Consider the following 22,590-nt stretch of genomic DNA (forward strand, 5'->3'; position numbering starts at 1 on the left):
AAGACCAGAGTAAATCATTTAAAAGGATGTGGTTGTTTATTTAACATTATTGAATAAATCAATAAAGGTACAAATCTTAGTTACGTTACAAATGATTACAAAAAATGAACAAATTGATTGTATGTCTGTATGTATGAAAGTATGTGTGTGTCTGTGAAGTGAAAATGGCAGAAAAAATCACTCCCGCCTAAAACTCCTGACATAACTAAAACAGAAGGATCCCATAATGCATTGCGATCCTATCTCTGGATTGGTCTAATTAAATAATGCTGTAGTCTCTATTGGTCGACTACTGAATCTAGCTACTTTAGTTAACTGTTCATTTATCACAAAGAAAGCACGTTCCAATCTGGTTGGAACCAGAACTAGCAGTCTCATTGTAACACTATGGCTTGAGACATAATGGGATACAGCTGTCTTACCAGCTTCTGACTGGGGGGGGGATGGTAGTCCTATACATACCAAGTGTGGGGGAAGTTCACTTTACAGACATCGTAAACAAAACCTTATGTTAAGCTCACCACTAACTCCTAGCACTCCTATGCTAGATAATAGAAGATTTCTTTCAATCAGTCTTATCAATATCACATATATAATTGATCTATAGCTTTGATATCTCAATCGCGTCACATCCAATATAGATAATTATTGTTCTCATCACAACAGGGCCCTAGTTATGAAGAGAGCTTAAATCATCACATATTTAGATTGCTCAGAGATTAAAATATTAAAACTACTTATTACATTTCCCCCTTTATAGAAGTAAAATCATATATTAAAATTACTTTCACTTCTATAAATACCCTTTGTATATTTTAATAATTATCAAAAATTTAACAATCATATTCTGTCACCTTTCATTAATAATTACCTTCAAATTTTGCTACCCCTAAATTTTTAGACAAATTAATAACTTTTATTTAAACTAATTGCATGTATATGCTCTTCATTCATCCCTTGTGAATGAACTCTAAAAGAAAAAAAACTCTTAATCTCTGCCTTGCTGGACTTAACTTAAACAGCAACTACTTTTGTACTTTCATGTGTAATTGAAACAGTGTATGTTAACCCTTTCACATCCTGTTGTATAGGGAATTTTACCTTTGACAAAAACGGTAGATTCTTCTTAAAATTAAACTAATACCCTTAAACTAAACATGCAAGCATGATGACAAATCTAAACTTTGAATTTCATTACTTTTTCTTCCATTTTAAAATGATCATAAAACCCTGTTTATAAAAACAATCATAATAATGTATATAATTAACTGGATTACCTAATAATGTTACATAATAATCAGATGTATTGCCTTACAACTACTAATATCATCAAAATATTATTCATTCATCTTGGTGGAATTCATATCACTTATCCATCCCAAATCAATATGAATTAATGTATACCTGTATTCTTCAATTATGTCATACCTCCTTTAAAACTTTGTATTACTGTTTGGAAATATCTATAAAATATATAGTTTGAAGTTTCAAACATCTCCTAATCAGATATGGTTTCCATTATTAATAAAAATTAAAAATATTAAATCATAAAAATGTGTCATTTAAGGACATAATACTGATGCAATGTGTATAATAATACCTTCCCATCATCTGATTTACATTAACAGTTTATTATGCTATCTAACTAGCCCTTTTCTTTCTGACAAACCTTTTGCTTTCTGACAAGCCTTATTATCTTTAAATCAGATTTCAAAGTTTCTTAATACAACCCATTAATTATATCAATGATCTTTGCACCATCTAAAATTCCTTTTCTAATATTTTGATCAAACTCTCAAAATAACTTTGCATACCAGATATATTATGGAAACCCCTTTCTATCAAAAATATCAACTTCCAAACATTAATCAAAAATTTACCCTATTATTATTATTATTATTTTTTTTTAAATGAATGGATCTATAAGCTATTGGATAAAAAAAACTTTCCTTAAAAAACCTTTCCTTATCTTATCAATATTTTTCCCTAAACTTTTTCATTACCTTATGAAAATATCACATAAAATCTAATTCTGTTCTGTAACAAATAAAACAAACAATTAAACTCAAAACACCAAAAATGTCTTTTTCATGTGTGTCAAATTAAAAATTATATGTGTGTAAAGAGATTAGATTCTCAGTTCAGTTCATGAAAAGTGGGGAGGGAAAAGAAAAAAAAACTCTTCATGTCTTCAAGCACTTCTGTTCATTCCTTTATCAATGGAAGCATGGAATCTCCTCTCAATAGGCTCGTTAGCATGTGAAAGCCTTGTAATCTTCGCCATTTCTGCATGTGACCTTTTACGTCAATCAATCTTTAGAGATACATCTCAATTTTCATCAATTTACAGAAAGGAAGGAAATCACCAGCATCTCTAATTTTCTTCACATACGTCTTCTGCAGACAGACTTCTGGTATGTGACATCTTATGGAGGACCATCATCCGCCTTTCGTCTGGTCTCATCCCTTGCTTCAGGCTCAATCGCAAAAATAGTTTCAGAAATACCCAGCTTCCTTTCTCGTTCCCCCGTTTTGAAACGAGCTTGCGATCTATGGCTGAGTTAATTTTCATGAATCATTTACGACTGGATGGCTCACCAATGTTAAAAATGGGATTTGTACTTTCAGAACAAAGTCTTTCAAAGACCAGAGTAAATCATTTAAAAGGATGTGGTTGTTTATTTAACATTATTGAATAAATCAATAAAGGTACAAATCTTAGTTACGTTACAAATGATTACAAAAAATGAACAAATTGATTGTATGTCTGTATGTATGAAAGTATGTGTGTGTCTGTGAAGTGAAAATGGCAGAAAAAATCACTCCCGCCTAAAACTCCTGACATAACTAAAACAGAAGGATCCCATAATGCATTGCGATCCTATCTCTGGATTGGTCTAATTAAATAATGCTGTAGTCTCTATTGGTCGACTACTGACTCTAGCTACTTTAGTTAACTGTTCATTTATCACAAAGAAAGCACGTTCCAATCTGGTTGGAACCAGAACTAGCAGTCTCATTGTAACACTATGGCTTGAGACATAATGGGATACAGCTGTCTTACCAGCTTCTGACTGGGGGGGGATGGTAGTCCTATACATACCAAGTGTGGGGGAAGTTCACTTTACAGACATCGTAAACAAAACCTTATGTTAAGCTCACCACTAACTCCTAGCACTCCTATGCTAGATAATAGAAGATTTCTTTCAATCAGTCTTATCAATATCACATATATAATTGATCTATAGCTTTGATATCTCAATCGCGTCACATCCAATATAGATAATTATTGTTCTCATCACAACAGGGCCCTAGTTATGAAGAGAGCTTAAATCATCACATATTTAGATTGCTCAGAGATTAAAATATTAAAACTACTTATTACACTCCATGCAGATAGTGTCCTGGCCTAGATTTGAACTGGGTACCCCAGTGCTGCCAGGCGGTAATTCAGCTACACCACCATGCTGCCAATTTTCACCTTGCTCAATTACAAGTTCATAATTCATGCCTAATAATACATTTGTTTACCACAGAATTAATACACAAACAGATGTGTGTTCGGGTAATCCTATTATTGCATTGACGCAAAACTGATGCCACCATTATCCTGTTACCCATACAATCTTGTAATCTTTATGCCTATTAAAACCACAAAGCTCAGAGGACATTGGTCTCAAGCCAGCTTAACCACCAGTATTTTTTTGTTTTTTGTTCAATAGACAGACTGGTGGAAACTAAGGAAAGCACAACAGAACTGATAAGGAGAAGTACAAAGAAATACTTAGCAAAAGTGGAGTAGTTGTGCAGAGCAGCTGATTGATCATTGTTTCATCTAGCAGCAGAGGCAGAACTACAAACCATGGGTGTGGACACTTGCAAAAATGTCATGGGCTACTCCTTCCCCCCAGGTCTTACCTACCCTGCCTCCAAACAAGTGTGGCCAATACTCTTCCACCCGCAAATGCATGCAGCCACCTAACCCCCGTGACAAATAACTGCTGCCACCTAACCACCCCCTCCATAACATGTGTGGCCAACATAACTCTCCCAGCAAAGCCAGTGTGGGCTGCTTAACCACCCCTCCTCCTATTACATGTGTTACCAGCATAACTCCCTTTCCCACCCATGGTCCGGTTACACAACACACAACCACACACTTCCCCCTTTTAATTAGCAAAATAGGACAGCAGAGTTTTACTTGTCCCGGCATCGGTTCAGTCCACTCTGCTGTTCACTGCAGCCACTCTATTCAGCACACCTCCATTCCCTACAGCTCCCAATGTATGTCATGTGACATGCATCTGGAGCTGTATAGAGCAGAAGTATTCAGTACAGAGTGGCTGCGAACAGCTGAGTGGACCAACCCAGCACTGGAGCAGGTAAAAAACTGCTGTAATTCTCTTCTGATTTGGGAAGGAATTGTGTAAGAGGAGAAAGTAGCCAGAGGGGCCTCCTAGTATTAGGCAGCCAGAACTTCCCTTGAAAAATATGTAGCCAGAGTTGCCCCCCCCCCCCCATGCAGAGTCTTGAGTAGAGTCTGCATAGAGGTAACTCACCTGTCTCCGCTCCAGCCACACTGTCTTCCTTCATCCTCCTTAGCACCCAAGCTTCTGTTGATCCAATGACATCTCTCATCATGTAACCAGCAGGTCTTGTGACGAGAGTCACCACTGGAGCCATGGAGACGGGGACACTGAGGAGGCTGATCGTGTGGGAGATTGTGTGGCTGGAGTGTGGACTCTGCAGTACAGATGTGTACCTTATCACCGGACAGTTTCACAAGGCCTGTGTTGTCAGCCTTGGGGATAATCAAGCCTTAAGCGCCCTACCTTCAGCAACTGCAGGGGTCGTGGGGACCATTGTTACGCCGCAGTTTGGCATTTTCATCTCACTTTATTTATTTTTATTTTTTACACTGCCCCAATGACTATACTAACTCTATGTATTAAATTGACTCTAGGAGCCTAGTGCTGCATGCCAGGACAGTAATAATTAATTCCACAAGTCCTAGTCTGATAGTTCTGTACTCTATATAGCAGTATTTAACTGTTAGAAATATAAAGCTACTGCATGTGTGTTCCACCTGTTTACTCAACATTAGTTGCTAAACATAGCTGACGTGTGTTGAAGCTGAACAATCTCTCAGCACCTGCTCATGTCAGGTTCTCTCTTGCTTACCACAGGTCTTGGGATATCTTGGCGCCACAGACCGTCTATGTAAAATGGGGTATGAGGAGGCGCTGGTTGAAGAGGCCATGGAGATTTTCCAAAATTCTGAGATAAAGGTAGATTCAAAAATTGCTGAATGTGTTTCATCTGTTAAAGGCAAGAGCCATGTTCATTTCATTGTTCATTTGTTAGTTCTAATTATAGTGGCGATGGGGTTTAGGAAGACACCTCATCTGGTTTTCAGACAGGCTGGAAACCCTGACAGGAAATCACTCAAGCTAAGCATCCTCAGAAGTTTGCCTCGGGCAGCAAAACATCTAGAACTGGATCTATTTGTAGCCAATCGTCTACAAATAGATGATCTGCTGCAATAAATTTTCCCTATGTAATAGCCGATGGGCCACTGTCTGCATCTAGCGCCCAACTAACCATCTGGGCCCCCTATTACCATAATTTGCATTGGCTTTTATTAGGCGCCTGCTGATCTATTCGCTCAAATTACCTAATCCATGAGGATATGTCACTGTTGGTAATGTGTAATGCAGAACAAAGAGGTATCTGCTTACGGTATTTATTAATTTTACCTTTTAGTAGGGCCTCTTTAAGTTTGCCCAAACCACACATTCCAGCATTTTTTTTTTTAATTAACAGAGATTGGTGACAAAACAGTCCTGAGTGGCTGGAGAGTGTACTGGTAAAGGGCTCTGCTTCAGCACCTATTCAGTAAGGAGTCCTTGGGTAAGACTCCCTAACACTGCCGCTCCCTACTGAGCACCCCCTAGTGGCTGCAGTGTTGAGTCCGCCAGGAGAAAAATGCAATATAAATGTTATTTGTCTTGTCTGTTTTCAGATCAGTTTGCCTTGTAAATGTAACATCATTTAACTGACATCTAAAAAGAGAGAAACTCTTGATGTCACATTCTCTCTATTGTGATGTTCTTCAGTCAAGGAAAATAGAAAACAAGTGCAACACTCAATGCATCCAGTAATGAGAAAAGTGATCTCAATAAGTGCAGGATCATCCATCGGTGCTGCCTTACTCAAACCGTGTGCTCCAGCTGTGTAGGCAAAGGAAGCAATGCAGATGCGTTCATAAGGAGAATGAGAGGTGGGTACCATCCATTTACATGGAAAGCTGTGTTGTGTCATCCAGTGAACACAATTTCAATACAGACGTGTGTCAAGTCAGCTGTGTAATCACCAGGGCCGGGCCGAGGCATAGGCTGGAGAGGCTCCAACCTCAGGGCGCAGTGTAGGAGGGGGCGCACAATTCATTCAATAGAAATGTGGAACTCCGCTCAATACCTCCGTCTATCGACAGTGCAGAAAACAGGCTGCCAAGACCTCAGATCCAAGGATGTAGAAAGTGAAGTCCGCACGATGTCGATGAAATCACTATGGCTTTATTCAATAGTTACACATACAAGCTAAGAACCAGCACCACATGCTGACATGTTTCGGGCGTTACACGCCCTTAATCATAGCAAGTAACGCCCGAAACATGTCAGCATGTGGTGCTGGTTCTTAGCTTGTATGTGTAACTATTGAATAAAGCCATAGTGATTTCATCGACATCGTGCGGACTTCACTTTCTACAATTCATTCAGTTGTCATTCCTAATTGTGTATGAAGCAGAAAGAAATAAGAAAAGGGGATACATAGCAGTGACTGCAAGCCAGATAACAAGATATTAAGGTGTTGGGGAGGTTGTGGGTCCTGTGGCGTCTCTTCGTCTAATAGCAATCAGTGTGTGATGGCTGGGGTGGGAGAGAGGGAGGGGCGCACTTTGGTGTCTCAGCCTTGGGTGCTGGAGGACCTTGTCCCTGCTCTGGTAATCACCATAACCTGCTAACTTGGGAGAGGAGGGTGGTGGGCAGGGCCTGTTCTAGACTTTTTGCTGCCTGAGGCAAACTTGTGAGGATACCCCCCCCCCCTCCCCGAATTGGAATGATCGCGCAGCACCCAACAATTTACTCAACAGCTTCATTTAAAGTGCTCATGTGACATGCTGCAGCTCGACACAATAGCACACTGGCTGGCTGTGAGTCTGTGATAAACAAACTGCTCACCCTCAGCCACTCCATTCCTCCTCAGCCAGGACAGCAGTCCCACCTCCTCCCTTCTGCTGTGCAAGTCAAATGAAACACTGCTGCTCTCTGGCCTCCCCCCTCCTCACTCACTGTCAGACTCCTCACACAGCACAACAAGCTGCTTTTCCCCAATGATGATCTGTTCACCTCATTCTCCTCTCACTTATCATTCTACTCTGACTGCATGCTGTTAGTGTAAACACACAGTACAAACATGCTGCCCCTGTAATCCCTGCGCCTGATGCAAATGTTTCACCTTGCTTCATGAGAGAACTGGCCTTGGTGGTGGGCACAAATCTGACCTATGACGGCTGTTTCAAGTCACCTTGGACACTGTAAGTTACGGGTGCTGGATAGCAGAAGGGACCGAGGAGCACAGAGCAGCCCCACCAGGGACAGCGAGGCCCCCTCTAAAGTAAGGCCTCAAGCAGGGGATCTGCCTTGCTTGTACCCTGACTGTGCCCCTGGGGTCACGCAGGGCTTTGACCACTGCGTGACCAAGTGTCCTATGTTATGTAAAATGCCACGTCTGTTTTGCAATTGTGCTTGCTGGATGACACAATAAACACAGCTTCCTGTGTAAACGGATGGTGCCTGCCTCTACTCATGTTCTTCTTGATAACTCCTGACATCTGCTAATTATGTGCAGTGTGTCTGTGAGGTTCCTCGTGGCGGCAGGCTGTCCTCTTGCTTTGCACACTTGTATGCTAATATCCTTCCCAACACGTCATTGTTTTATTGCTGCTCTGTGTTCAGTTATGCTTTTATATGTGTACTAAAAATCCTTATAGGGGAATAGTCTTCTCTCCAACTCAATATATTTCAAGTTTCTTTATCAGCTGATTGTAAAACTTTGTTTATAGTTTTAATTCTTTACGTTAAGCAATGACATCACCGTGGTCATTATTTAGTCTGTTTTTATCCCATTCTAATCAGGCTGAGTTGCAGTAAGTGAAGTCAGCATTAGTCATACGTTTCTCCTCATGCACTCGTCAGCCATCTCGCGTAGTGTTGGGCGAACACCTGGATGTTCGGGTTCGGGCCGAACAGGCCGAACATGGGCCAGATGTTCGGCATGTTCGGCCCGAACGCCGAACTCAATGGAAGTCAATGGGACCCCCGAACATGCCCATTTTTGGGGCCCTATGGGGTCGCAGGCATAAGGGGGGAGCATGCCCCGATCGCGGGGGGGGTCAGAAATTCCCCCCACCCCCTCCGCTAGCGCTCCCCCCTCTGCCCGCTTCCCCATAAAAAAAGTTTAAGGCAAGTTAAATGGTACTTGGTAGAAAAACAGGAGTTAAATAATGTGAGGTGTAGCCTTATGTGCAGGTACCAGCACTGGTAAACAGTATATGCAAAACCAAAACAGAGAACAAAAACCAGTATATGCTGCTCAAAAACTGCACTTTATTGTAGATATTTAAAAAGGCACACACATATAGAATCAAAGCATGTCAGGGGTTAACCTGTCATACAAAGTGTGTATTATTAAATTCAATACTATGTGCTGCAACTGTCAAGGACAGTAGGAGAGAGTCCCTATTGAATAGCAAATTTCTCAGATTATAGATCAGGTCACATCTAACTATGAAGGGCTGGTCACACACAGCTGACTAGAGGGAACCACAATTGAGGTGACAGATTGTGTAGGACCCAATCTGAGGTAGATAAATAGACCATCCGGAAAAACTTGCCTATAAAGGCTAAGGCAACCGGTGTTTTTAACCCTTGGCAACGCCAGTGTCATGCTCCCGTGAGGAGACCCAATTTGTGTTAGTCATAACCACTCACAGAGGGCAAAAAAATGGCGCAACCAATATGGTCAATATGTGTGGCTACCTGTGTCACAACCATAAGAATTCAGTCCCTGTATTCAGTCTAATAGGTGGCGAAGTTATTGGGAACACCCTTAACCAGTGCACTGCGAGGAAACCAGAATATTACATGTAGATATGGTTATAACCACTCACAGAGTATAGAAAGGTGTGACCAATATGATCAAAAAATTGCTATTCATAGAATATAGGGAGACCGGGGACCGATAGCAACAGCCCTAGACCACTGGTTATACATAAAGCCAGAACCGCATAAGTAATTGTACAGGAAATATTCCAGTTGGAGCCATAAAGAGTTCATAGATCTGCAACAGCAAAAGGCAATTTTCAAAAAATAGCATTGAACATATGTCCATAAAGCCAAGGCCTGTCACAGTAGGGTTAATAGGACAACGCTGCTCCTATTATAATGCCGGCAACCCGTTGCGTCATTGCATACAGAGCAAAGTTCTTAAGACGGTATAATTTCCATAAACAGTTTGCAGACTATTGAAATTGTAGCAGAATGATGCTGTCCGGAACAGAACACGTGTAAAGATCCCATTCAATGCAATATGTAGGGAAATCTGTGATAAACATCCATCACATTCCACATGGATACACCAGTATGCGGGACTGCCAACCAGATATGCGTAGATCTGCAACCATTGATGTCAAACATTGGTGGCTATGTGGCGCATTTATAGTAACTCAGCCAAACTGTTTTTCAGAGAACTGCTGATGAAATCAGTCACAACAAGCCACCTAGAGTGTGGAGCAGTATAGTCAATGCCACATATGGGCAGCTGGAGGCACTCATATGGTAGTCATTATCCCATGCATACTGGCAAGTACACTTATCTGATCCGGTGATGATGCTTGATATCGCAAACTGCATAAAGTAGAAGCGGCTCGTAAAGGCTCCAAGCTGACGCCCAAACAGGGCTCTCACATGCGGTAATGGCTGCGGCCTGTGTCGGTCAAAACCACGGCTCCCACTAACGTATTGCGTAGCGTGACGTCTACGCGTTTCGCCCCGCCCACCGGAGCTTCATCAGGACGTGCTACATCATCACGTAAGCTATCCCGGCCTCCCTGAATTTATATCGGGCCGTCAAATTGGCTCTATTCCAAAAAGACACCATCTAGTGGTGGAGGTCGGGTAACAACTACTTTTTGGAATAGAGCCAATTTGACGGCCCGATATAAATTCAGGGAGGCCGGGATAGCTTACGTGATGATGTAGCACGTCCTGATGAAGCTCCGGTGGGCGGGGCGAAACGCGTAGACGTCACGCTACGCAATACGTTAGTGGGAGCCGTGGTTTTGACCGACACAGGCCGCAGCCATTACCGCATGTGAGAGCCCTGTTTGGGCGTCAGCTTGGAGCCTTTACGAGCCGCTTCTACTTTATGCAGTTTGCGATATCAAGCATCATCACCGGATCAGATAAGTGTACTTGCCAGTATGCATGGGATAATGACTACCATATGAGTGCCTCCAGCTGCCCATATGTGGCATTGACTATACTGCTCCACACTCTAGGTGGCTTGTTGTGACTGTGATTTCATCAGCAGTTCTCTGAAAAACAGTTTGGCTGAGTTACTATAAATGCGCCACATAGCCACCAATGTTTGACATCAATGGTTGCAGATCTACGCATATCTGGTTGGCAGTCCCGCATACTGGTGTATCCATGTGGAATGTGATGGATGTTTATCACAGATTTCCCTACATATTGCATTGAATGGGATCTTTACACGTGTTCTGTTCCGGACAGCATCATTCTGCTACAATTTCAATAGTCTGCAAACTGTTTATGGAAATTATACCGTCTTAAGAACTTTGCTCTGTATGCAATGACGCAACGGGTTGCCGGCATTATAATAGGAGCAGCGTTGTCCTATTAACCCTACTGTGACAGGCCTTGGCTTTATGGACATATGTTCAATGCTATTTTTTGAAAATTGCCTTTTGCTGTTGCAGATCTATGAACTCTTTATGGCTCCAACTGGAATATTTCCTGTACAATTACTTATGCGGTTCTGGCTTTATGTATAACCAGTGGTCTAGGGCTGTTGCTATCGGTCCCCGGTCTCCCTATATTCTATGAATAGCAATTTTTTGATCATATTGGTCACACCTTTCTATACTCTGTGAGTGGTTATAACCATATCTACATGTAATATTCTGGTTTCCTCGCAGTGCACTGGTTAAGGGTGTTCCCAATAACTTCGCCACCTATTAGACTGAATACAGGGACTGAATTCTTATGGTTGTGACACAGGTAGCCACACATATTGACTATATGGGTTGCGCCATTTTTTTGCCCTCTGTGAGTGGTTATGACCATAATCTGACTAACACCAATTGGGTCTCCTCACGAGAGCATGACACTGGCGTTGCCAAGGGTTAAAAACACCGGTTGCCTTAGCCTTTATAGGCAAGTTTTTCCGGATAGTCTATTTATCTACCTCAGATTGGGTCCTACACAATCTGTCACCTCAATTGTGGTTCCCTCTAGTCAGCTGTGTGTGACCAGCCCTTCATAGTTAGATGTGACCTGATCTATAATCTGAGAAATTTGCTATTCAATAGGGACTCTCTCCTACTGTCCTTGACAGTTGCAGCACATACTATTGAATTTAATAATACACAATTTGTATGACAGGTTAACCCCTGACATGCTTTGATTCTATATGTGTGTGCCTTTTTAAATATCTGCAATAAAGTGCACGTCACGCGTACCCTCGTATGCGTCATCACGTAGAGGACGTGAGGTCAGAGAAAGGGCGGAAGTACCACAAGGGTACTACTGCTGAACCGCCCGCTGCCCGGCCTCAACGCGTCACTCTGCTACTCAGACTCCTCCTCCTCCTCACTCCACTGCCAGTGCCAGGCCAGCCACCAAGTACTATTTAACTTGCCTTAAACTTTTTTTATGGGGAAGCGGGCAGAGGGGGGAGCGCTAGCGGAGGGGGTGGGGGGAATTTCCGACCCCCCCCCCGCGATCGGGGCATGCTCCCCCCTTATGCCCATAGGGGGGCCGTATTGCGGCATGTTCGGGCCCTGTTCGGCAGGCCATTCAGTAGTTCGGGGCGAACCCGAACTTAAAAGGCCGAACACCATCAGGTGTTCGGCCGAACTCGAACATCACCCGAACAGGGTGATGTTCTGCAGAACCCGAACAGTGGCGAACACTGTTCGCCCAACACTAATCTCGCGGTGCTTGTAAATGTGTAGTGGTGTAGCAATAGTGAATACAGAGGTATTGTAACTGGGGCCCTGGACTTGTGGGTGCCCTCCTCCAGTCACTGCATTAGCCCTTTAGGCAAAGAAGAAGGTGAAAGGAAGCGCTGATGATAAGGTAGTGGCATGCTAAAGACCCCTACACCAGTGTCTCCTGGAGTACACAAGTCCAAAGAAGTAAATGTGTCGACTCGCCTCCACCTGTAGTAGTTATAGCTCTTTATTCACAAGTAACGTTCGGCAGCCGTAACAGACCGCTGTTTTGTGCTTCCTTGCCCTTTATCAAACTGCCTTTATTTAAGCAGTTTAATAAAGGGCAAGGTAGTCGGAAACAGTAGTCTGTCACTGCTGCCTAACTTAACATGTAAATTAAGAACTATAACTACTACAGACAGTGGCAAACCACTTAGTGCTAACATACAGTTAAGCATACAGCATTATGAAAGTATCGTTCACTGCCACTGTAAACATGCACATTGTCTGGTAAACACACAGCATGCAGTGCGTTACCATAACAGGACCCGCCCCACCGCATTCAATGTAAATGTATGTACCATAGCAATATCATTGTGTTGCAATTATATTGCCCATTGCAATGGAAAGCAACAGACTAAGGGCCATATTCTATTGCTGAACTCACCAGCGCTAAGCACTGGCGAGTTCTTAACTTAGGCGATGGGGGCATCGCCTAATCTAATTAAACTTTAGACCCCCCCAGGCGGAAAAGAACTCGCTTGGGCGATATAATAGCCCAGCGAGTTCTTAACACTGAATCCAATTACCCTTATCATGTCTCCGGGAAGCGATGCTTCCCGGCAGACATGAGAGTTAGCTTAGACCTGCAAAAAGCAGGTCTAAACTAGCTAACGCACGTCGTCGCCGCAGCATCTGGGGGTCTCCTTTAATAAGAAGACCCCCAGAGCTCCCCGTCGGGTCGCCGCACAGTTTAGAAGCCCCCGCGCAGCTCTGCACCGGCACCCCTGTTGGCATACATACCGCCGCAGATCGGTAATAAAATGGCTCAGACAGCGGACCAATGGGGAGCCCAGGCTGCAGATTCAAAGATGCTTTGCCCGGGCTCCTTCTATGCGGACAGTAATTACAGTGTTAGATACACTGTAATTACGCAACGGATTTTGCGGCGAGAGGCGGCGGGTGATCTGCAAGGGTACGTATGCCAACAGGGGTGCCGGTGCAGAGCTGCGCGGGGGCTTCTAAACTGTGCGGCGACCCGACGGGGAGCTCTGGGGGTCTCCTTATTAAAGGAGACCCCCAGATGCTGCGGCTGAAGATGGCGGCGGATGTTAGGCGGGTGAGTGCGCATGTGTGGGGAGTGAGGCCGTGGTGCTGATGGACAGCACCACAGCGTAAACCTCACTCCCCATCGCTCGGTAAAAGGGAGCATCGCTCAGGCTTTCGCCTGAGTAATGCTCCCTAACGATCGGCCATCGCGTGAAGGATATGGGCAATAGGATTTGCCGGTAATCCTCGCGCGATGGCAAGGTGATAAGTAGCTCGCATCTGCAAGCTACTTATCACCTTGAATAGGATATGGCCCTAAGTGTGAAATGACCCTCAATTATTCACTGTTATGGGCTGGTGTACTATTCATGGCCATAAGCAACTAAAGGATTGCCTTTGTACGAGCACCACATGAATACAATGTAAGCGTCATGTAGAAAACAGTGGCAGACAATCTCTGTTGGCAGTATCAACATAATTACTTTAACCATTTCAGCCTGCGGGGATTTTTCACATTATGCATCAGAGCAATTTTCACCTCCCATTCATTCGCTAATAACTTTATCACTACTTATCACAATTTGTTGATCTGTATCTTGTTTTTTTCTGCCACTAATTAGGCTTTCTTTGGGAGGTACAGTTTGCTAATGCTGGATACACACGGTGCGTTCGTGCACTCGATTTTCCCGTCGATTCCCGTCGATTCGTTTATTTCCAACATGTCCGATTTGGATTTCGATGGATCGTTAGGTCAATTCGGCATACTTTGCATGCGAATCGACCTAACGATCCATCGAAATCCAAATCGGACATGTTGGAAATAAACGAATCGACGGGAATCGACGGGAAAATCGAGTGCACGAACGCACCGTGTGTATCCAGCATTAGAATTATTTTTTTCTAAATGCATTTTAACAGGCATATTAAGAAAAAAATTGAAAAAAATCATTATTTCTCAGTTTTTGGCCACTATAGCTTTAAAATAATACATGCTACCATAATTAAAACCTATGTATTTTATTTGCCCGTTTGTCTCGGTTATTACACCATTTAAATTTTGTCCCTATCACAATGTATGGCACCAATATTTTATTTGGAAATAAAGGTGCATTTTTTCAGTTTTGCGTCCATCACTATTTACAAGCTTATAATTTAAAAAATGTTCGTAGTATACCCCCTTCACATGCATATTTAAAAAGTTCAGACCCTTTGGTAACTATTTATGTTTTTTGTTTGTTTTTTTTAATTGTAATTTTTTTTTACATTAAACATTTTATTTGGGTAATTTTTTGGTGTTGGGAAATAAACAGTTAATTTTTAATGTTATACTGTGTGTAAATTACCTTGAAAAATGTATGTAGATGTAGTTTTACTATTTGGCCACAAGATGGCCACCTTGAGTTTTTTTTCCTTGTGCTTCTCGCTTTCCGGAAGCACAAGGAGGCTGGGAAACATTTTTTTTGCAGAAAGACTGCGGCCTCTGATAAGAGACCATCGGTGTTTCTGCTGGGTTCAGGGGCGTAGCAATAGGGGGTGCAGAGGTAGCGGCCGCATCGGGGCCCTTGGGCCAGAGGGGCCCCCGAAGGGCCCTCCCTCAATTACAGTATTAGCTCTCTAATAATCCTGTGCTCATAATAATCACTTCTAATAGATACTTTGATTAGTGGTAATCATTAACAAACTGTTCCCCATCCCCTTCTTGCACCTCTGACACTGTAGTTGCCATTGGCAGGTTTTAGTGCGTCGTATCAATTGTTATGTATAGAGTGCTTGGGGGGCCCCATTGTAAAACTTGCATCGGGGCCCACAGCTCCATAGCTACGCCACTGTCTGGGTTCTTAGATCAGTGAACGGGAACCATGTTCCCGTTCACTGATCCCAGGGCTACCGGGGAACGGCATGGGGGCGCCGCCTGCGATCATGCGCGGGAGCGCGCCGACGCGCGGCACCACAATAGAACAGCCGCCTGGACGTGATCATCACGTCCGGGCAGCTGAAATGGTTAAACTGCAGTATAGCAAAGCAACCACAAGATATCAGTGTCTGTAGAATGGCGTGAAGCTCTCTATGGTATTGTGACTTTAGCTGCATTACCTGATGGTTGTGTATGATATATCTCTGCATGTTTTTATTCAGTAAAGAGTTCTAACTTGTTATACTAGGTGCCTATCTGTGAGTTCAGACCACTCTGCTCCATCAGTCTCACTGTCATTACACCTCCTGCAGACATGGCGGTGTATCAGCCCTCAGGGTGAATGAATGTCCTCACCCTAAAGAACCACAAAGACAAGTAATCTCTAATACTGGAATAGTTAGGTACCTCTGGTTTTTCTTTTACAATTCCATTCCTCCAGAGAAGGAGGGTTATCTGTCTAGAGCTTCCCATGTGTCCTCCATCCCATGGACCAGCCTTTCTCAACCAGTGTTCCCTGGCATTTCCCCCCATGCTGGGGGAAGTATGATAGAGCACATTAAAATAGGGGATACTGTAAAAAAGTACTAAATTGGGGGTCAAAATATCAATAAAACATCAATAAAAAGCACCAGAATAAGGAGACAGTATAATGAGGTACACTGCAAGTCCCTGCCTCCTGTGAAATAAATTCAGGGTCTCCTTGAGATCCAAAAATTATTTGCAGGGTTCCTCCAGGTCAAAAAGGCTGCCATGGACAGATCATGAAGGCATGGATATGTAATGTGTAAATGAAAGTACGAGTCATGTAGAAATAACATATTTTATATTCTACATAGTAAGACTCTTTGCTGCAGATATTTGTCACCGTGTTGGTGTTACTAGGCTGCACTGGCCTAGCTGTGACTGATCTGTGTCCTGACAAGTCTGGGAAAATTGTTCATTTCCTGTTTGCATGACGCCAAATCAGAGTTCAGGCAGAGACTGTGAGAAAACCTCCGTCCAGCGCCTGAGAGTGTACTCTGGTGCAGGCAAAAGTATGACAGGAACCACTGTGCTGAGTAGCTGTCTGTCTAGTGCTTGTGTGCTGCAATCTCCCAGCTGCAAACCAGAGCTGTGTATATGTGCATCAGTGTCCAGAACGGCCTATTATTCACTGCTTGATGTGAGAAAAATGCAGCATATTCAGTTCAAGTGAAATTGTACATTAGTCATAAAAGGGCCAGGGTGCTATCAGTCTAGATTCACAGCATATTTTAATGAAACTGACGGGGTGCACATAGCTTTCATCCCCAAATATCTGAATACAAAAGTAAGTTGTATGGATAAAGGGATTCTAAATGGAGCAGAATGCTTTTCATGATGTAACAGATGAATAGATAATGAATAGCCAAGACATAAACTAAAAACAACATACTTTATTGTATCCACCCACTGAAAACTAGAAAAACACACTTTACTGTATTAAACACTAAAAATAGCCTCTGCATAGGCTTGGCATAAACAAGGACCTTCAAAGGTTTAATGTTGTATTGTCTTTCACAGAGTCTCCATTTCCCAGAGCCAAATTATATGAACTATTGACCTTTTTTATCTATTCCCTGCACTCAGAAGCTGTTCTCTGCCGGGAAAGAGTTTTATGGCGGAAATTCCTTATCAGTGAGCATTGCGTTATAGTCCGACTAGGTCCCTATTGGGGAGAAACTGTCACTTGCATACCTGAACGTTTAACTCTTTCAGGCAGAAGAAGAAGAAAAGGAACACAGCCTAGTTATATGTATGCTTGGCACTGTACATACACATATCTGTCTCATCATGTCGCCTTGGGTACACTTTTTAAACCAGTTCCAGAGGCAACAACTCAAAGAAGTCATGTTAAACCAGGAATGGATAATTAGCCATTTGATTTTTTTAATGTACATTTTGTAATGTTACCTTTTTTGAAAGTCAGTGAAACAGCAGCAAAGTAACAGTAATCTTTACTGATAAATATAAATCAAACATTAATGTATTGCGATCATTTCAGTACAGTTTTTTTGTGAATTAGAAGACAAATACTATAAATACTCATTCCATTTAATAAAAAATAAAAGAAAGAGATAAGGTTTTATCAATTGTGCCCAATAATTTATTTTCTCAGGTTTAATCATCTTTTCATTTTTGATGGATCCGGAGAAATAATTGTGCAGACTTTCAAAGGAAATATCAAACTAAATGTGTTAAACAGAAAAGCTGTTTCATTATTCAACACAGAGCTGTGTTGCCAAATACAGCCACTAGAGGGCACTTCCCCCTAACATACATTCCTCGTAGACAACGCATGCACTAACCAAGTACTTCATATATCAACTAGCTAATGGCCCGGCGTTGCCCGGGTATGTATTTGGCTGGTGTCGGCTACGTCCACTTTTTCTAACCCTAAAGGTGCTCATACACGGTACAATAAAATGTTCAATTTTCCTGTTTATTCGACCAAAACGATTGAATCGAATGAAAGTTTAAAAGAATCTTTTTTTGATCAAGAAAAAAGAATCGATTATCCCGTTTTTTAAATAGAAATCCAATCAGACATGTTGGAAAAATCTTTATACTCAATCTAACAGAATAAACAAAAAAAATTATGTAATCGAAAAAAAAAAAAACTGTACCATGTATGGGCACCATAACACACAAACACTCAATGACCAAGTTTGTGAGCTTTGGCATCAATAATTTGTATATTCAAGTAGAAAGTAAACAAATCAGATTGGTGGTTTGTGACTCCACCCCTCTCTAGCATTTGAACCCCAGTCACCCAATGACCAACTGTAGCAGGTTTGAGGTATCTGCTATTAACATTGTAAAAATGGCAGCAATTCAAATATTTCCCTTGAAAATCAACAGGTGAGTTTTGATTGGCTATTATAGGCTCCACCCACTTCCCTGAATATTAATCCCAGGCACCCAGTGACCATCTGGGCAAAGTTTGAGAACCGTGCCAATAACTGTGTAAGAAGGCCTGCAGTTTATATTTTCCCAGTAAAATTTGTTTTTGGCTCTGCCCCCTTTTTGTAACCTGTAATGTAAATGTTCCCCTTGAATAATCAATAGGTGAATTTTGATTGGCTGTTGTAGGCTCCATCCACTTTCTAAATATTAACACCAGTCACCCAGTGGCCCACTGTGTCAAGTTTGGGAACCCTGCCATTAACAGTGTAAAAATGGTCGCAGTTTATATTTTCCCATGTAAAAAATGTAGTTGTTGGCACTGCCCGCTTTTTCTAACCTTGACATACAATCACTTAGTTACCAAGTTTATGAGCTTTGGGGTCCTTGGTATTAATAATTTGTATATTTCCATTGAAATTAAACAAATCTGATTGAATGTGGCTCCGCCCCCTTTCTGAAGTTGAACCCCAGTCATCCATTGTCCAACTGTGTCAAGTCTGAGAACCCTGCCAATAACAGAATGGCTGTAAACAATCCAACAAATCGGATTGACTGTTTGTGGCTCTACCCCCTTTAGTGGATTTGGACCCCAGTCAATGACTGACTGTATCAGGTTTGAGGCCTCTGTCATTAACAGTGTAAGAATCCTGATTCTGTAACCAACTACAGACCTGTGGCGAACTTACCATTCCTATCAAAAGTTATCGAGAAAGCAGTCGCCAACCAGCTGGAAGCCAGGCTTACAGATAACAACATCTTTGATACTTTTCAGTCAGGATTCAGGAAAAGGCACAGCACTGAAACGGCATTAGTCCGAGTAATTAATGATCTACTTACTGCAAGGGACAAGGGTGATTGCTCAATTCTGATTCTTCTTGACTTATCTGCAGCATTTGATACTGTGGATCATGAAATACTAATCCAGCAACTGAAGAATTACTGTGGCCTAAGGGGTTCTGTTCTTAGCTGGTTTCAGACCTTCCTTTCTGGCAGGACACAGCAAGTATGTCTGGGTACACACTACTCTAAACCAGTGCCACTTCCCTATGGAGTTCCACAGGGTTCTGTACTATCACCATTACTCTTTGCAGTCTACATGCTCCCACTGGGCAAAATAATCCAGAACTATGGCCTAGGATACCATTGTTATGCAGATGACACACAACTGTATCTGTTCTTCAAGCCTGGCACCCAAGACCTATCAGCATCCATAAATGTGTGTCTAGTGGATTTACAAAATTGAATGAACACCAGCTGGCTGAGGCTGAACTCAGACAAAACAGAGGTGTTGGTGGTAGGTGGTCCACACATGATGGATAAAGTTCAAAACGCTCACCACCTCAAACTAGCAATTGGGGGAGATACTGTACAGTATAAAGACTCTGTGCAAAACCTTGGGGTGATCCTGGATGGAAATCTAAAACTCAAACAGCAGATATCAGCTGTCGTCAAGTCTTCCTTCTTCCATCTAAGAAATATAGCAAAAATCAAACACCTTATCCAAGCTGAAGACCTACCTGTCCTGGTTCATGCATTTGTATCCTCCCGCCTAGACTACTGCAACGCCCTGTCGATCGGATCTACAGAAAAGGTTCTGCGCCCCTTACAGCTAGTACAGAATGCTGCAGCCAGACTCCTAGCCAATGCCCCCCGCAGCTCACACATCACCCCAGTACTGCAAACTCTTCACTGGTTGCCAGAAAATGGAGAATCAATTTTAAGATCTGCCTGCTGACATTCAAGGCTCTACACCACATGGGACCCAAATACATAGCGGATCTATTGGAACTTTATGCCCCTCCACGCACCCTCCGCTCTGCCAACAAGATGAAGCTGGTTATTCCCAGGATACACTTAACATTTGGTGCTCGAGCCTTTTCCTATGCAGCCCCTACTCTATGGAACTCGCTTCCACAATCAGTTTGAGAGGCTCCCTCTCTGGACAGCTTTAAAAAAGGCTAAAAACTCACCTCTTTTCCCTAGCCTTTGAGACTGCATAATGCAGGGTCACAGCGCTTTGAGTCCCCAGGGAGAAAAGCGCTATATAAATATTATTGTTATTGTTAAGAATGGCAGCAATGTAGATATTCTTCTTGAAAATCAACACCTGAATTTTGATTGGCTGTTGTAAGCTCCACCCATTTTCCTGAATATTAATCCCAGTCACCCAGTGACCAACCCTGCAAAGTTTGAGAACCCTGCCATTAACAGTGTAAGAATGGTTGCAGTTTATATTTAACGAGTGAATTTTTTTTTAGCTCCGCCCACTTTTTTGTAACCTGGACACACAGTTACTCAATGACCAAGTTTGTGAGCTTTCAGGTTCCTGGCATCAAAAATGCGTGAATAGAAGCAGTTTATCCAGCAAGGAAATCTGATCGGCTGTTTGTGGCTCCACCCCTTTAGTGAATTTGGACCCCAGTCACCCAATAACTGACTGTAGCAAGTTTGAAGCCTCTGCCATTAACAGTGTACGAATGGCAGCAGTTTAAATATTCTCCTTGAAAATCAATAGGTGAATTTTGATTGGCAGTTGTAGGCTCCACCCACTTTCATTAATCTCATTCACCCAGTGACCAAGTTTGCCACGTTTGAGAACCCTACGATTAACAGTGTAAGAATGGCTGCAGTTTACATTTTCCCATTAAAAATGAATAGCTGAAATTTGATTGGTTGTTTTATGCTCCGCCCACTTTTCCTGGATTTGTAACCTCGGTCACCAAGTGACCAACTGTGCCAAGTGTGTGGACTATCATCCCAGGTAGTAAGGGATCTGTATACCAAGTTTCGTTCGAATCGGTCAAGGCGTTTTCGAGTGATCGCGGCACATACATACATACACACATACATACATACATACATACACACATACATACACACATACATACACACATGCATACGATTTTATATATATATATATATATAGATTTATTTGAACTTCATAAATTAATTCCGATTCTTTTAAAATCTATTTAGCATTATTCTCAATATATAAATCCAAGAACAGTACAAACTTATATAAATAGTAAGTAATCAAATACATTATGTGAACTACTTTGAATATGCTCTTTGCCTGAATAGTACATTTTATAAATAGGCCCCATAGGCCAAATTATAAATAGGCCCCATAGACTCTATAAGTTTAAAAACCTTTTCACCTCCCTTTTCACCTCCCCCAGCACGAGTATCTAGTCCAGAGGTCCCCAAACTTCTTCAGTCAAGGGCAGGGTCAACGTACTTCAGACTGCTAGGGGGCCGGAACATTCATAAAATGATGGTGAAAAACATTGCATTAAATCTAGGTATTGATTCCCCGCAATCATGCCTGGAGGAGAACTCCCTGCAGCAGCCATTCAGTCATGTGGCGCTGAAAAGCGTATTTGTGCACCAGACAGTGAAGCATACCCAGGTGACAACCTGCGTCCATTTGGACAGCAGTGTCACCTGATTCAGAATTGGATTGGAAGCCAGTAAATGACTGCTCACTGGCTTCTACGGTATGTGGATGGGTGATGCCAGCACTGCTGTCCTATATGCAGGCAGACGATATTTAAAGATACAGTGCGCCGCTTCTATAAGTTATAGATTTTGTGTTTGGGGGGCCAGTGCAAAAGCCCACGGGCCTTAGTTTGAGGACCACTGATCTAGTCCCTGTATTTACACAAATATAAACAAATACAAACACTTGGTTCTGTTTCTATTTTTAGAACACACTAACTCTGTATCTCAATCTTGTGGCCAAAAAGTAAAACCGCATCCAAATACCCCATTATACACCTTCCCATAGAAAAATGAAATACATTTTCATTATTTTTAAAAACCCTTCGAGGTGAAATACAAACAGTAATGGAATAGCACTGGACAATGGGACTTATTGCAGCTAAGAGGCAGTGGGCGCTCCAAACCACGCAATGAAGAGGTAACTTTGTCTGTTTACTACTCTTCGAGGTGAAATGGTTACTTTAAACCTGTTGCCTTTGTGAGCAGACTGTTAAAGTTTATGTGCTATGATTGTATCCGGCCATAGGAGCTAGTGGGCGGGGTAATTTCATAGCTGTGTGTCAGACCCACTGAGGGTAAAGCCACACTCTTTGCAGCTTTACCAGCTTTTCTACAATGAGTGTTCAGAGAACTCACAGGTCCAAATGCAGCCTGTGTCTTCCCAATGGCTATATTTGTGATT

At 42.3% G+C, this 22,590-nt stretch overlaps 1 protein-coding gene across 2 annotated transcripts in view; it reads left to right on the plus strand.

Annotated features, from left to right (window-relative positions):
* Positions 1 to 22,590, plus strand: part of UBAP1L (ubiquitin associated protein 1 like) — a 54,925-nt gene that overhangs the window by 17,584 nt on the left and 14,751 nt on the right. Inside the window, exon 5 of one of the 2 annotated variants that reach the window (XM_068274987.1) lies at positions 5,187 to 5,288. In XM_068274987.1, coding sequence (XP_068131088.1) covers positions 5,187 to 5,288 — 102 coding nt within the window. Of the gene's footprint in view, positions 1 to 3,722; positions 4,014 to 5,186; positions 5,289 to 22,590 lie in introns of those variants that run through there. The other variant, XM_068274988.1, reaches the window with a different exon arrangement.

Source organism: Hyperolius riggenbachi, chromosome 3 (assembly GCF_040937935.1).
Source record: "Hyperolius riggenbachi isolate aHypRig1 chromosome 3, aHypRig1.pri, whole genome shotgun sequence".
NCBI classification, from domain to species: Eukaryota; Metazoa; Chordata; class Amphibia; order Anura; family Hyperoliidae; genus Hyperolius; species Hyperolius riggenbachi.